Below are 16,393 nucleotides of genomic sequence, written 5' to 3' on the forward strand. Positions count from 1 at the left end.
AGACCCTCAGAGGGAAGTGAATCTTTCACTATTTAGGGTGTCAGAGTCCATACATTCACTCTTCCTGGACCTCAGCAGAGAGACCTAAGATCTGGATCACATGTCTTTTGATATGAGCCTTAAGACTTAAAAAACTCCTTTTTGCACACTGCCCATGGGGTGTTCCCCCAGGGATGTTCCAACCAGGAATGTTCAGGAATTCCAACCAGGAATGAGCTGCCAGAAAAAGTCAAGGAATGAGTGCACAGCAAAAGCAATAAACCCTCCTGGCCAGGGGCATTGCCCCTGCCTCTTCCCAAAGCTCTGCCTGCTCTCCTGGAATGGAAAATACCATTTTTCACCCCTATCCCAAAGGCTTTTACGTTCTGTGTTTGTGTCCCACTGCCTCTCCCCCTTTCTCCAAAAGGCATCCAATTAATCAGTGCTTCCAAAAACTGCAGAGAGGATTTTGGCGCAGAGTCCTCTCACAGTCCTCACCCAGCAGGAAACCACACTTGGAATTACTGGAAATGTGATTCTAGAGGAGGAAGAAAGGGTGAATGTTGCACAGCACTGCAGTGTGTGCAGAACCAGAAAATTCAGGCAGGCTCCAGTTCCAAGATTTCCTTGGCTGCAGGCACGTCTCTTGGGATGAGTTTTGGATGTGGAGTTTTGGATGCTGGGAGTGTGATGATGCCTCACATCCAGCTCAAGTAAGGTGCTAACAGCTGTGTCTCTGTGTCCCTAACCTCACCAGGCAGGTGCAAGCACAGAACAGCTTGAGCATCCCCAACCCAGACCTGATCCAGGCCCATGTTCAGGGGCAAAGGCTTGCTCAGGCAGGGAAGGAATACCAGCAAGTGTCTCTATGGACTGCCTGCAGAAAGCCCTGGTAGACAGTGACCCAGTAGGAAGGGGAAAAAACAGCCAAAACAGTTAAACAAATACACAGGAGGGAGCTGGCAGACAGAGGAGGCAACCCACAGAGGCAGTTTCAGGCTGAGAGTCATGTGCTCAGCCCCCAGCAGGGCTCAGGCACTGCTGGCTCCAGGCTGGGAGGACACACACGCACACACATCACTGTGACAAACCCCACGGTGGCAGTGCTGCCAGCCAGGGACACCTCTGCTTGGCCAGCACACACAACTGTAGCAGCCAGCTCACGAATCCTCCTCAGCTCAGGCTGGAGACGCCACAAGGTCCCACAGCCCCAGCCAGGAAAAAGCACATTCACTGCAGAGCTCAGCTGTGTCCTGCAGAGGGGTTACTGCTTCTCCCAGATTGGAATCCAAGTGGCAGCCAAGGCAAATCAAGGCTGTCTGACTCAAGTGTGTGAAGGAAGGGAGGTGGGAAATACTGTGATGGGACAGTCACAATGGGATACAAACATAGACAGGGAAGGAACCACTGCAGGCAGGTCCTTGGTGGGCATGGCAGCATTCACAGCATGGTCCAGGGCAAGTGTCCTGCTATCAGTCCACAGATGTCTCAGCTACAGCTGAGAGCCAGCACTGGCCCTTCCTACTAACCTGAAGAGCAAACATGAGATGTGATTGTACCCAAACCGAACCCCACAAACTGCTGAGCAGTTCACACAGCATCCAGGCTGCTCACTTAAGCTCTTACTTCCGCTCTTGGTGGCAGGAGTTACCAAAAGAGGAAATGCAGAAGTATTGAAAAAAAAATTTATTTAAAACACACAGACTAAGAAAATTGCATGTGAACACTGAGCCCACCCTGCCCTCCCTGAACACATCCAGCTTAGGCCTCCTCCACTGCCGTGCCCAAAACCAGCACCATGGGAACTTCACCCTCAAAAAATGGGTGTGAGAGAGGGTGTTCAGTTTAGGTGTCAAAGGTAGCACATGGATTCAGCTGTAAATTCACACCTGCTGACAGCTACACAGAGATAACATCCACTAAGGCAAGGGAAGCCTCTCCACTCTGGATTCTGGAGATTCCCCAGCAGGTACTGAAGGAGTTTTCAGTGTCCAAACAGATCATCATTAAGATCAGAAAGAGCTATGTTTTGTTTTATTTCTTATCTTCCTCTGTGTCCCCCCTCCTCCCCTGCAGAAACCAAGCACAAGGTCAACCCATGTGGGGACCTGGGGAAATGTCAAGTGTCAGGCACAAAGGCCTGGAGCAGGGGCTGGCTGCTGGTTCATGGAGAGTTGAAAGCAGTTTCAATTATCACCCATCAGGCTGTACAGTCACCAGAGATGGGAACAGAGAATCCCTGAGGGTGCTTGCAATCCAAGGAGGATGGATAATGCTTTCCAAATGCTCCCACTTGGTCCCTCCTGCAGAGGAGCCCATAACAACTAGTGACAAACAAACAGAAAACATGTCATGTAGAGGGCCAGCAATTCTCTCCCTGCTGTGCTTAGCTACAAGGCAAAATAGTGAACAAAGTTGCTAAACAGACTTGACAGGGCATTTAACTACTTAATTCTGTTCTATTCACAAGGTCTTCAGCAGCTCAGCACTCCCTTAATCCATAAGGCACGAAGCAAGCAGAGGATGTGCAGCCTAGTCCCTCTGGCTCAGGATCTCTGCAGCATCCTGGAGGGCTGGAAGATGGAGGTCTCATCTCACAGGAGCATGTGGCAGGCTCTGCTCCAGCTCAGAACTGCTGGACAATCAGCTTTCGTTTCACATCCCGGCTGAACCGATTCATCTTGAACACTTCACTGTCATAGAAGGCTGAGAGGTTGTGGATGTTGATCTGCCGAGCCTGGGAGGAGGAAGAGGGGAGAGGTAAATGTTTATTTAATCAAAGTAAGAACCATGTGGTTTTCCACAGCAGAGGCTGCATAAAATTTGACAGTCAGCAATCTCTGCTCTGCTCAGCAGGAACCAGAGCTGCAGTAGCAGGGCAGACTGCAGGTCAGGAGGAAGGAGCACTGGCAGTGCTGAGCTGAGCCAAGAGAGGATGCTGACTCAGCATTTGCCTGCTCTCAGCTCGTCCTTTTACTTCCAGCAGAGACAAAATGTAACTCCTATCCAAAAGTCCCCAAAACCTCATCCAGCAGGAGAGGAGAGTTTTGCAAGGGAGACATCTGGCTGGGAGTGGTCACCCTGGCAACACCAAGCTGTGGCTTTGGAAGTAGTTACTCTGCACATCTGATACAAAGAGCAGAAAAGCACTAAACCACACTGCTCTAGTGCCAAGCAAGGTCAATAGTTTTGCAAGAAAGGCCAAGTCAGAAGTGCAACCTTTGGATGAGCATGAAGATGCATTAAGAAGGCAAGCTAGCCTCAGGAGGGATTGGAAAAGTTCATACACAGATTTTTCTGCTTTTTGCTTCTTCAAATGCAGATACCAGGGAACTTGAGTTCTCATTCACCTGCATAAGGATTTACCATTCCAACCCCAAAGCTTTATGGGAGTGTATGAGAACAGAGAGGGAAGAATACAGAACTTCCAAGCAAGAGGAGCATATGCAGAGGAGACAATCCTGATGCTGGGTTATATTGATTAACACCAGTCTTTTTTATAGTATCATAATGCAGGAAGGGAAGTCAGAAGCCTCAGAATGCCTCTGGTTCTGAGGCTGCAGAGAGAGCATGAAGCAGTCCCAGAGGCAGCTGGCTCTAAGCCCATACCTTGTCCACCAGGTCCTTCTCAGGGACCTCGATGGTGTCCTGCTGGGCTCCGTAGCGGTTCCTCTGGTACATCACCTGCTCTGCAATCAGCTGCTTCAAGATGAACAGCAGCAGCTCGTTGTTGTCCCGCTTGAATGAGAGGTAGCGGGAGAAAGTCTGGGAGGGAGAGTGAGATGAGCCATGAGGATCAGAGCAGTGACACACTGCAGTGCCCAGCACCAGCCACCCCCCTCCTGCCACAGAGCACGCAGGGAACCCAGTGACACTGCTGTCACCTGTGCCCTTAGTGTATCTCAAGTGACTATGGCTGTGCCAAGCTGCCACCTGCACATGCAGTGGCAGCCCTCTGACAGCCACAACTCCCCTGCTGACTGCTTTTATTCCCATCTGGATTCTCTGTAGGGGGGCTGGTGCCTCTTGGGGGCTAGCAGAGCACTACAGTGGGGTTGTGCTGCCCACAGGGACACAGCCATGGGAGGGCTGGCCCTGGGCAAGGCACAGAGCAGTTTCCCTTAACCCAGACTGCCCTGTGCCTCCCCAGCAGACGCTCATACTTGGCTGGCTGTTTGAGGCCAAAGAGAGAGGCCACGAGTCGTCCAGACAGAGGGCAGACACTCAACAGTGGATAAATGCCAGCGTGCAGCCAGCCAAGAGCTGTTCAGAGCCAGCCCCTGCTACTCAGAGAACAGGGCAGGCTGCACACTAACCCACAGTGAGTGCTACCCTGTGGTTAACTGTACCCTGAGAGCCCAATAAAAACATGAAGAAACAAACTGCCTGCTTGGCTTGATCACCTGGCAGCAGCAGCAGCAGGTGTCCTGTGCCAAAATAGCAGGGAAGGTGACAAAAGAGAGTAGACATGGCAGTGCTTTTGAGTCAGAAGCTCAAGGTACACTTCCTTCTCAGACCCAACAACGCCATTGCCTCACCACACACTAATGAGGGGCAGTCAGGGAACAGGGCCTTGTTTGGGGTCCCTCCTCAAAGGCACCCAGTTTGAGCTGTTATTGCACAATGATTGAATTATTTTAAGTATCCAGATGCTTGAGACTTTGCTACAGGAAAATCTGGGGTCAAGCTGGTAAGGAAACCTTGTCTGACTGTGAGTGTGGTGTGTGTAGCTGTGAAGTGGCCTTGGTCCCAGGTGGTGTTAGTGTGACTGCCAGAGGGGGTCCTGGATGGTCAGACAGGGAACTTCCTTGACACTTCAGACCCACAGTACTTACACAGGCTCAGTGCCTGTCTCCACAGGACAAACCCCTGCAGAGCACGAAGTCTCTTCCCACAGCCAGGGCAGTGCAAGGAGCTGCAGCTGAACCTGTGGGTCCTGGGTGCAGCTCCAGCCCCCAGCTCAGGTGGTGCCCACTTTGTGTAGGGGGATAGAATATAAGAAAATAAAGATAGTGTAGGAAGTAATCTTACCCCTAAGGAGTTGCAGCTAGGCCAGTTATCAAAGATTAGGAACAGGCCTGACTTTAACAGGCCACAGCTGTAACCAATGAGAAGAAGAGTGCTATAAAAGAGTGGGGTGGTGTTGAGAAGGGAACTGGAGTCAGTTGGCTGCTGTGAGAAGAAAGAGTCAGTGCTCTGAGCAGCTGCCCGTGAGAAACACCAAGAAGGTGTGAAACTATTGTGTGATAAGGAGACACCAGTATGGAACCCCTGCAGTAAGACGGCACCAACCTTGCGCATGCTCCGCATGACACTGAACTTCTGCGTGTCGATGAAGCTCTCCAGCATCACCCTGATGGCCATGTTGACGTCGTCCTCCACCACGTAATCGCGCAGGTGCATGCGGGCGTGCGCCTCGGCCATGCGGATCATGGACTCGATGTGCCGCACCGTGATGGGGATGCTGCCCGTGGCCTGGGGGAGGAGGAAACACATTACTGAAGGGGCAAGAGGGGTGCCTTGTGGGCCAGGACCCAGCTCCTTTCACACTGCAGGAGCTCTCTGCACCTCTGAGGGTGACTCAGGATAAGGAGGCTCTGCCACCTGCTGGCACGGCCACACAGCCTGGCACAGCTTCCCTGCTCGTCTGAACTCAGCACAGTGCGAGGGGATGTTGTGGGGTCGCTCTGTGACACTGTTTAGGGCCTTTCCAAGATTAGCAATCTAGTTTCCTCCAGTAAATTTTAGGAGTTAAAGAAACAAAATGTCAATCAAAACAGGTATAGTTTTCCCAAGCTCCAAAAAATCTCCCTCACACCTCAACAAGTTCTTCTTTCACTCGGTGAGCATGAAATGAGCCTGAGACATCCCACTGACAAAAGAGAAGGGCATTTCTACAGATAATGGCTCCCTGTAAAGTACCAGGAGCATGTGGATCTGAGTGAATGCAAACATCTCCTGCAGGCCTGCCAGACTGGGTGACAACAAAAGGACTTTGCCATGGCAGGCACTGTACATGTGTCCCGCCCATCAGTCCACACATCATCAACAGGCGAGACTCTGCACTTAGATGAAGAATCATCTGTTCAGCAGACACTGCAGAATCTGCCTGTCTCTCACAGAACAGTGGCACAGACTTCTGTGATAGGAATGGCAAGAATGTGTCAACATATGCTGGAACAGTCTCAGGCTAATTTGCAGTCCAGATACATACAGTTCCTCCCTCCCTGTGTCAGTATTCTCACCATAGACTCCTTCCTGAGGTCACTGTACATCCTGGCCACCTTGTCCTGGTCCATCTGGTTGAGTTTGGGGTGGACCTTCTCTTTGGCATAGACGATATATTTCCTCAGGATCTCTTGAGGAATGGGTTCAACCCCATAGGTGTTGGGAAGGATGACCTCATTGGTGTCCCCATTCACTGCCTCCTTGCTGCTTGGGTGGTGCTTGACATGGCTGCCAACAACGAACCGGGCAAGCATTTCATCCTGCAAGAGAGCAGAGCACCAACAGACAGTGAGCACGCTCAGTGGACAGAAAAACCTCAATGGGCAGCTGCAGCTGGGCACTGAGGCCCTGCACACACTGATTCCTGGCACAGCCCCTACCTGCACTGGGTCCACTGTGTCCCTCACCACACAGAGAATATCAAACCGAGAGATGATGGGCTCTGTCAGGTCCACATTCTCCGAGAACGTCAGCGATGGGTCGTATCGCCCACCTGGGTCACAGGTCAATAATAATAATAATAATTAATCCAGGTCAAACAGGCCCCAGGGCTGGAGCTCTGCAGGAAGGACAGACCCCCAGTATGTTACTGAAGACCTTCCTGCTTGCTTGATCTCTGCTCCAGACTTGAAGGAACCAGGCAGAGGAAGGGAAGCTGTGCCACAGCTCTTATGGCCGTGGAGTTATGCTGAGATGGTCCTGTAGTCTCTCAGCACTTACCTATGGGATTGGCAGCAGCAACAACGGTGCAGCGAGCTTGCAAGGATGTGACAATGCCTGCTTTGGAGATGGAAATGCTTTGCTGTTCCATGGCTTCGTGGATGCTGGTCCTATCTTGATCGTTCATCTACAGGAAAGCAAGAATGATTTAGAGTGAAACTATGTCTGTACCCCACTGCCAAACACACCAAGGGCAATCGGCTCCAGATGCTCTGAAAAGGCAGCAAACTGCACTATGGACCAGCAAGGGCCTAAGCAAACTGCAGGTACTTGGGTCATCTGGGAGATGTCACCATGAGTTACAGTGTGTCCTCAGAGGACAGAGACACAGCTGGTCACTTCACAGCTAATCCTTCACAGAGAGATGAAGCTGGGCTCACCTTGTCAAATTCATCAATCAGGCAGACACCTCTGTCAGCCAGCACAAGGGCTCCTGCCTCCAAAGTCCACTCCTTGCTGACTGGGTGCCTCTGCACGTAGGCTGTGAGGCCCACAGCAGAAGCACCCTGACCAGTGGTGAAAATTGCTCTGCTTGACACCTTCTCTATATATTTAAGAAACTGTGATTTTGCAGTACCAGGGTCTCCACACAGAAGCACGTTGATGTCACCACGAACTTTGTGTTTGCCACCTACAAAAGCAATAGGAAAACCATGTGGCAGAGAGTGCATGGCTTGGCAGCAACCCTGCCCTGAGCACCACAAAGCTGAAGAGAGGGCAACCAGCAGGCCTGGCAACCAGTTTACAGGAAAGTTGAGGGGGAAAGAAAGTCAGTTATCTTTGTAAAACAGATTTTCTAACCTTGTTGACACATCCTTTTAAGGAGATGATAACAAATCAGGGTGCCATAAGGTCAAACCTCTGAAGGAGCATTAAACATGACCTCCTAGAGGAGGGATAAAAACTTGCCTGGGTTTGCAGCAGGAGCTGTTTTTAGTCATAGCATTTCTACTGTCACACCAGAGTTTTCAGTGTGATAAAAGATCCAATTCAATCACAGATCTGCTACACACTGTCTGTTACCAAGCCACTCAGACAACTCTAACCACTCTTGTTGTAATGCCACAGACAAACCCCAGTCCCTTTACCCTCCCTGAGTGAGGCAGGACCAAAGGACACACGTGATACTCACCTGGGTTTTTGGGCTCTCCACCAAAGAGAGCTAAAGCCAAGCCCCTCTTGATATCTTCATGTCCATAAATAGACGGGGCAATGCTGGCAAAAATCTGAAAGGGAAACCAGAGGAGTTGTCCAGGGAATACCAATTCCCATTCTGAACAAAATCTTGCATGAACATCAGCAAAGTGCCATATCTAAAGCTACTCTTAAGATATTGCTGTCTCCAAAGAGTGCTTTATTATCCAGAGTGTGAGGCCTTTTTCAAAGGTGATGACCCACCCATTGTTGCCTAAAGGAGTTTCACAAAAATGGTGCTGTTGTGGCATGGCAGATTATTTAGTCTGGTGCTGGAAGCTGCTGCCACTGCCTCCACAACGCTGTTCTACACAAGGCACACCACAGTGCCTGTTATCAGCTCCTGTAAAGCTGGGGACCTTGATCAGAGGCTGACTCCCTGCACATGACAGTACTTGAATGGGCTGTGCCACACATGAATTGTTTTCATAGCCAAATATTACAAACAACTAGCTTACTTCCTCAAGGGTATTTTGAAAATAATCTGATGCTGGAGACTACTCATGTTAGAAAACTCCTGGCTCAACTGAAGCTGCTGCATCCACTGCAACAGCAGTCACTGTAACAACAGCACAGCTAAGGCAATGGAGCAAAGTCCCTCATTACAGAAATTAAATCTGACCCAAGTGAGGTTGAACAGGCACCAATCCAGGAGCTTGTTCTTTAAAGTACTGGATTCAGGTCTTAGCATATCTAATACCCCCCAAAGCTAAAATCTCTACCACAACTTAAGCTGAGCAATAATATCTCCTTTAGGGGACTGGAGATGCAGTCACTGGCCTCACAGAACACTTCTGCCACTTGGCTTTTAAGACACAGAGAGAAAAAACTGATCAGAGGTAAGCACTGTCTGAGTGTCTCTCACCTGTTTTCTAGCCCTGTGGCGATGTAGAAGGAAAGGAAGAAGCAGAAAATTTTACCTCCAAAGGTACAAGGGAGGTTCCTTATTTATTTCCCTCCTATAACTGACTCTCACCAGCAGCTGTCTGAGAGCTACAGAAGACCATTTAGAGAGAACTGGGATTTCTGGGTTCCTTTAACCACTGTTTGGCCAGCTGACCCATTTTCTGATCCAGCTGCCAGGTGATGGCAAGCTATCAACAGGAAAAGAAGGGATGTCTGAGGCTGACTCACCTTCTCCCCAATTTGCTCATCCTTGGACAGACCCACAATCACTTTCACATCTTCATCAGTCAGCTCCCCAACAGCCAGCTTGTTGTCCTTCTTGGCAATGTGGTTGGCCAGGATCACAGTTGCAAACACTGGGAACCCATTGGCAGTGTTCAAGGAGCCATCATAGTTGTTGTGGTAGATCCCTGTCAGCTCCTGGGAAGCAGGAAATGTTCTGTCAGTGCCTGCACAGTACAAAACAGCCCCTTCTCCATTCTAAGGTAAGGCTCAAATGCATCCGAGGACAGCACCCCCATCCCCACAGATACTCCTGTGATATCACTGTCAGAATTTAAGAATACCCTGTGCTCTCCCAAGACTTGAGCAATGTACTCACAATCTCATCTCCTGGCTTGCAGCTGTCCACCAGGTCAGCCAGGAGAATGGCATCCTTGGAGCGGGGCAGCCTGCCCGCAGCCACCTTCCCTGGGCTCTCCTGGATCTTGATGCGCTGGTAGTTCTGATACACTGTCTGCAGCAACAAAGCCAAGTTACCCAGCTGGGCCAGCAGGCACCAGCATGGCTCTTCACAGGCACCTCAGAGAGAAGGGCCATTCCAAGACTTCAGTTAGAAAATTATGGACATGGGAGGATGGAGGTTGTGAGGAGCAATTCCAGGGTGTGATAGGCAATACTGGGGACAGGAAAGCCTCCACTGTGTTTGTCCACCCAAATACTAGACCATTTCCTAGGAGAAGAATGCTCCACTTGTGATGGTTAAAGGTATCAAAGCAAAGAATGAAAGTCAGAAGTTCCACATCAATGATTTTGCTCTCTGGTTTCCTTAGCTGACAGATCAGGACAGACTGACCTAACTGGGAAGGAGATCTGGACAGCTTGTGTCTGCATTTCTAAAATAGGAATAAGTAACTGTGTACCACAAAGATGATTGTAGCAAAAGATTCAATCCAAACACCTACAATAATAATATGTGGCAATAATATACAATAATAATATGTGGCAATAAATTACTTTTGGTTGATAAACTGAGTCAAGAACAGGTCAAGAGCTCAGACCTATCTTCACAGCCCCCTGGATATAGCAGAAGACCATTCTAGCCACAGCAAGCTGTTCAAAGGGTGGGAGTCAAAGCAGGGCTGTGAGGAACAGCCAGTGGAGCAGGATGAGCAGCCACTCTCATCCAGGCAAGCACACAGTCTCTTACCTCTTCCATGTTGATTTCAAATGGGCCAAGAGACTGACACTCTGGACAGGAACCAGGTTTCACCTCCTGGTTCTGTGACTGGAAAAAGGGTCCTAGGATGAAGTTGCACTTGCTGCAGTTGTATTTGACCATGCTGAGCTGAGGCAGGACCCCTGTGCAACTTGTCACCACTCCACTGGTCCGGATCAACTGATTCAAGTGCAGCTGCCTGAGGAAAGACAGAGATATGCCAGATGCCTGCAGGCATCAGAAGGCAAAACACCCTCCAGAAATACTCCTGCTGCAAGGCACAAGTTTACCTCAGGGATGCTGAAAGTTCATCCTTAGTATGATTTCTCCCTGTGCTAAGCTCAGCTATCCTGTTAGACTTACACAGAGGTTTAGCTCTCAGGTGAGTCCTGAGCATCCCAAAGCCTAAAGCAAGCCCCAGAGCCACTGCTGGTAGTTCTGCTCTTACCTGAGTGACCGCAGCTCTTCCACCAGAGGAAGGTGGGAGATACGGACGTGGATCTCCTGAGCAATGCGATCGTACTTGGGGTACATGGCCAGCACCACTTCCTTGGCTGCTTCATCAAAGATCTTCAGCATCTCTGCTGGGGCCTCAGGCAGAAAGTAGGCAAGGACATGCTCCTGGGCTGCCAGATCCTCATAGTTCACCACCAGACTCTCTCTGTTCTCTTAAGAAAAAGATGGGGTGAATTGTAATTTCAGCCTGTTCATTTCTCAAGGAGTTTGCAAAGGATAACCAGGACATACAAGCCTGTATCTTGCAGGCTGCAGTTAATAGATCTCTGAACCTTCCCCAAAGTTTAGAGATTAACAATTTGAAAATTGTGGAAAACTTGTTAGAGATTAACAATTTGAAAATGGGTGGAAAACTCTTTTAAATTTATTTCTCTAACAAATTCTTTATCAGTACCAAGCTTGTGATTGTTCCTCTCCAGTTTTGCACAGATACTTCCCAGGCTCACTGTTCCTGAAATTCAAAAGCCTCAGCCCAATATACAATTCTCTCAGAGACCTCCAGGAAACAGAAGTTAATAGGAGAGACATTATGTGTGCTGAATGGTTGGCAAAAACCTCCTGTGTCTTATGTTTGTGGAAATGGATGAGACAAATGCCTTTTATTTCCTAGCTTTACAAAATTGATCCTGTTCCACTGCTCAAGCTTCTGCTCAATATAAAGAAGAAATACAACAAGTACAGCTACATGAGCTGTTCCTAGATGTGACAATTTCTGCTTTTAAAACTCATCAATGACAGCCTTAATGACTGTTTCTTCTGGCAGTGGCTAGTCAGAATACAAGGCTACAACACTGACACAGTTTCCAAAGTCACAAGGTCTATTTGTGTCCCCTTGCTGGATAATGCAGTTTCCAGTGTGAGAAAGTAACTGGTGCAGACAGCAAGCAATTGTTGTCTCTTTCAGATCACAAACTTGCAGACCACTGTCTGCTGCCCCACATATTCTTCTGCTAGCATTTCTACGAAATGAATATTAATGAGGAGCAGACGCCAGGGGCCTTCTAATTAGTCAGCCAGAATCAAAGAAGACACTAGACATGTTTCCATTATTCATTTATCTCCATCAGCATCAGTCTTTCTTGAAGTGCTGATTCAATGTCTGGAACAAAGAGGGCAGGCAGCAAAATACCCACCTCTGTACTGGATCACCACAAAGTATCGTGACCCACATAAAGAATGAGAGAGCCTCCAGTGACTCAGCCCTACCTTTGCACATATCACTGATCCTCTCCTTGAAGACATTGTGCCCATGGTCATCCACATGGGTCTTCAGGAAGTTCTTGAAGCGGTGATAGATCTCAAGCCGGGGCGCTGCCATGGAAACCCACTCCCTCACTGAGTGCCCTTTCATGTCCTCCAGGTTCTCAATGCTCTCAATCATGTCCTCATCCTCCTCCTCCAAGCCTTCGGCAGCCCGCTCCGCCAGCCGCCTCTTCCGGGCAGGACGGTCTTCATCCTCATCATCACTGTCTAGGGGTAGGAGGAAAAACTGCTCAGGATCTGGGATTCCCATTCCCCCTCTATGGATTAGTCACAGTGGGATTGCAGAGGCTGTGCAAGAAAAGAGGTCACAGCCTGGGATGCAAACCAAGAGACATCCCAGGTCCAGCCTAAATCCAGTTCTAGACTTGCTCCTACATCTTCCACAGCATAGTCAAGATTTTAAGGATGTGAATTTGAAGATTTGTACGCAACAGCACACATTCAAGTCTATTAATGCCCTTACCAAGGAATGAGCTCGAAAGTGCAGCAAAGGCCCTTCCATTCAGCCTGCAAAAGTCTGTACAGGAGCACCAACACCAACAAACTCTACAGCACTGCTTGGTAGAGCCCCAATCCTTTGATAGAGGCCCAGGATCCTAAATTTGTTTCAGCAGTGACCAAAAGGACACCAAATGAGCTCCAAGAAAACCCAAAGGAAAGGGATCCTGCACTGGGGAATCCAGCAAAGCCCACAGTCAGTGATTTCATAAAGAGCCCAGGCACACTGGAGCTCTAGTGATCTCCCTGCGAAACTGAGAGCAGAGAGCCCAGCTCCCCCCGAGGGTGAGTTTATTATCAATCCCCAGGGTGGTACAGCACACTGCACCTACCGTAGAGCAGCCCCCTCCTCATGCGGCCCATGCCCTGCTCCAGCTCGCGGTCCCGCTGCCTCATCACTCGCTCGGCAGCTTCCCTTTGGCTGGCAGTCAGCTCCTCCACATCTTCATCATCCAGGGCCAGGCCCTCTGCTTCGTACACATCCAGCTCTGGGATGGGCCGGTAGTCCCTACACACACACAGAGAGCAGGGAATCAGGCCAGGAAAGCAACTCTGCAGCCCTTCTCCAGCTACTGCTGGGCAGGTGTCAGGACAGTTCTGCAGCACACAGAACGGTGTTGAGCAGGAAGGCACTTCCCAGTGGAAGATGCCCTGCAGCACCATGGTTAGGAATGCAAAGGGCTCCAAAACCATGATTAGGAATACCAGCATTCAAGCCTTTGTGTTTTAAAGTTCAGTTTGCTGACAGACCTTGCTGAGTAAAACAACATCAAAATTCATGCCTGGAAAAACAGAGCTGGGCTGAATGCATATCACACACCCATGTAGATCCTGGTTTACCCAGCCAGGCACTTTGCTCAGTTCTCCCAGGACCCAAATGACATCATGCTCTGACCTTTCTCCATTGTCCAGCAGCTCTTCAGCCCTGTCACCCCAGCTGCCAGCACAGCAGAGGGATCCCACAAGGCCTGAGAGCTCCCTCCATGTCTCTGGCTGCACCGACATCCCCAGCACCCCATAACCGCACACAATCCCCGGAACGATTTTCTTACCTTTCCATCCCTTCCCCAATGAGCTCTTCCCCTTCTTCCTCCTCTTCGGGGAGCCCCTCGGTCCCCAGGAGCCCTTCGGACTCATCCTCGAAGGGGGGCAGGTCCCGACCGGGGCTGGACGTGAAGGCATCGCCGCGGCGGGAGCTCCGCACGGGGCTGGTCACCGCTGCCTGCGATTCGGAGGAATCCTGCAGGGACAGGAGGGAGGGTGAGGGCAGGGGAGAGGGGGCTAGTGCCTCCAGGAGCCTCTGCCCGTCAGAAGGGGGCTATATGGATCGCCCGTGACTTATAATATTTAGCCCTCCTCGCAAATGACAATGGAAACATATTGGGGGCTGGGGGCGGTAGGACGGGAGATACGGGGGTAAATCCACCCTCGCAGCGCAGCCGGAGCGGAGGGAAGGATCCGATCGCGCCCCGGCCCGGCTCTCTGCTCCCGGCGCCGGGAACGCGGGAAAATTCCCCCGGCGTTCCGGGAGTACCGCCGGGCGCGCCCCCAGGGTCCCCCCCCCAACCCCGAAATCCTCTCTGGACCCCGCAGCGCCAAGTGCCCGGCAGCGGGGAGAACGAGGGGCCCGCACTCACGGAGGTAGGACCCCAAATGATCGGCTCCCCCGGCACGGCCACTCACCGCCATCACCGCCGCTTCCTGCGCCCCGGATTCCGCGCGAAAACCAAACCACGTGGTCACGAAAGCGCGCGAAACCTCATAAATAATGGATAGTCGGGCCCCGCCTCCTTGTGAATATGCATGAGCGGGCGGGACCTAGGGCCACCCCTGGGTCTGGGGGCTCGGGAGGCTGGTGAGCGGCACTAACAAACTTTGGCAAACATTTCTCTCTGGGCTTGAGGGGTCTCCTCCTCCTGGGAGCCCGAGGCACGGGAGAGATCCCACTGTGAATTCCCGTGCTCGCGATTGCCTCTGTGGGAGCTAAAATCAAGCCTTGCTTGACCGGGTTTGCCACTGACCCAGTTCAATCGTCTTTGTTCTGATTCACGCTGAAACTACAAGAGGTGGGAAGGAGGTTCTGGCATTTTGTGGTTGGGGGGGGGGTTGGTTGGTTGTTTGTTTTAGGGTTTTTTTGGTTGGTTGTTTTTTGTTTGTTTGTTTGTTTGTTTTTTGGTTGGTTGTTTTTTGTTGTTATTGTTGTTTAGGTTTTGGGGGGGGGGGGGGTTGTTCGTTTTGTTTTTTTAATGCAAGCCTGTATGTGCTGGAAGTAACAGGGGGCTGATCAGAGCCATTCTGAAGAACACACACATCACACATCTGTCTTTCCAACTGTTCAGTGCAGCGAGCAAATGCCATTTGTGAGAGGAACCGAAGAAGAGCACCTGTCTCACAGAGATTGGAAGAGGAATTTAGAGAGAAGCAATGGGGCTGATGTTTGGCAAAGAGATGGAATGCTACCTTCCAGGCCACAGGGCCTTGCATAACGGCAGGTGGTTTGGATTTTGGAGGTCTGCATTCTCTGAAGGGTTTCTGACCACTGTTTAGTATCAGGCTATTTGTGCTCTTGGCTGGACTGGGGTGTGAGACAATGACCCTGAAACAGGAGACACCAGAAGTAAAAGTGACTGAAGAGGCAGCTGACAATCTGAAATGGATCTTCCAGGAGCCCAGCTGGATGATTCAGGCTGGTACTAATATAGCAAAGCAGGAGCATCATGATATAAATAGGAGAGTGGCTCAGCCTCTTCTCTGTGACACGTGGCAGGGGAGCTGGCTGGTGCTCAGAGTGAAACAGACACAGGGACACCCCCAAGATGCTCCCACTTGTAGGTTTCTAGAGACCACCATGGGCTTGATGATCTTAGAGGTCACAGAATCACAGAACCATGAAGGTTGGAAAAGATCCTTAGGGTCTTGGAGTCCAGCCATTAATCCAGCCCTGCCAAACCCACCACTAAAACATGTCTCTAAGCACCACATCTCCATGGTTTGGGAACACTTCCAGGGACAGTGAATCCACTACCTCATTGGGAAGTGTTCAATGCTTAAGCACCATTCCAATTTCTTTCCTAATGAAGAATTCTTTCCTAATATTCAGTCTTCCAACCCAAATGATTCTATGGCTTAAGGGAAGGCAGCCCAGGACCTGTCTGACAAGGCCCAGATGACACACTGTGATGAGCCTGTGTCACCACAGGGTGCCACTGTCTCTCCAGGCACCAGACAGCTGGACAGACAGACATATTTTCCGTTTGTCCTTCCTGGAAGACCACACACCATGCCCGTGTTTTCACTGCTAACTTTGGGTGCCACCTACAAGTGGTCCTATGCTTGAGCTGGGGTGCTCTGCCTCTTTGACAAGAGCTCTGCTTGGGCAGCTGAAACCACCCCTAAAATCAGGCTGCTGCCATGCATGGAACTCCTTCTGCTACACTAGAGATATGGACTGGGTATGTGAGAGGGCTGAGATGCAGAGGGGGCCCAGGCTGCTCGCTGGGGTCACCTCACCTGAGCACCAAAATCCTGAATATCCAACCGTACCACTAGGATTTTGCACACTTGTGGCTTCCTGCAGCACAGGAGGAGCCCTAGTGAGTGAATTCCCCTTGAAAAAAAAAAGGGCAGAGACACAGGAGTGCAGTCCAGGTG

The 16,393-nt window shown here is 50.5% G+C and overlaps 1 protein-coding gene across 1 annotated transcript; it reads right to left on the reverse strand.

Moving 5' to 3' along the window:
* Window positions 1-1,731: 1,731 nt before the first annotated feature.
* On the reverse strand, window positions 1,732-14,517 carry MCM2 (minichromosome maintenance complex component 2). Its single transcript, XM_054639856.2, has 16 exons — window positions 14,426-14,517; window positions 13,795-13,982; window positions 13,075-13,250; window positions 12,188-12,451; window positions 10,914-11,133; window positions 10,457-10,664; window positions 9,629-9,763; window positions 9,256-9,447; window positions 8,060-8,153; window positions 7,308-7,558; window positions 6,928-7,054; window positions 6,588-6,700; window positions 6,225-6,467; window positions 5,272-5,454; window positions 3,589-3,744; window positions 1,732-2,716 (listed from the first exon to the last, which is right to left on the reverse strand). The coding sequence occupies exons 1-16, from the start codon at window positions 14,429-14,431 to the stop codon at window positions 2,606-2,608; spliced, it is 2,667 nt and encodes an 888-aa protein (XP_054495831.1). The 5' UTR covers window positions 14,432-14,517; the 3' UTR covers window positions 1,732-2,605.
* Between the last annotated feature and the right edge of the window lie 1,876 nt (window positions 14,518-16,393).

This window comes from Agelaius phoeniceus, chromosome 11, assembly GCF_051311805.1.
Source record: "Agelaius phoeniceus isolate bAgePho1 chromosome 11, bAgePho1.hap1, whole genome shotgun sequence".
NCBI classification, from domain to species: Eukaryota; Metazoa; Chordata; class Aves; order Passeriformes; family Icteridae; genus Agelaius; species Agelaius phoeniceus.

What these genes read in the sequence shown, in the direction of transcription:
- MCM2 (XM_054639856.2), bottom strand. An exon ending in ACCTCAGGAAGGAGTCTATG is followed by an intron (nt 5,455 to 6,224) that starts GTGAGAATACTG and finishes CTCCTCCCCCAG; the next exon opens with GCCACGGGCAGCATCCCCAT. An exon ending in AGAAGGACCTGGTGGACAAG is followed by an intron (nt 2,717 to 3,588) that starts GTATGGGCTTAG and finishes TCCTCCTCCCAG; the next exon opens with GCTCGGCAGATCAACATCCA.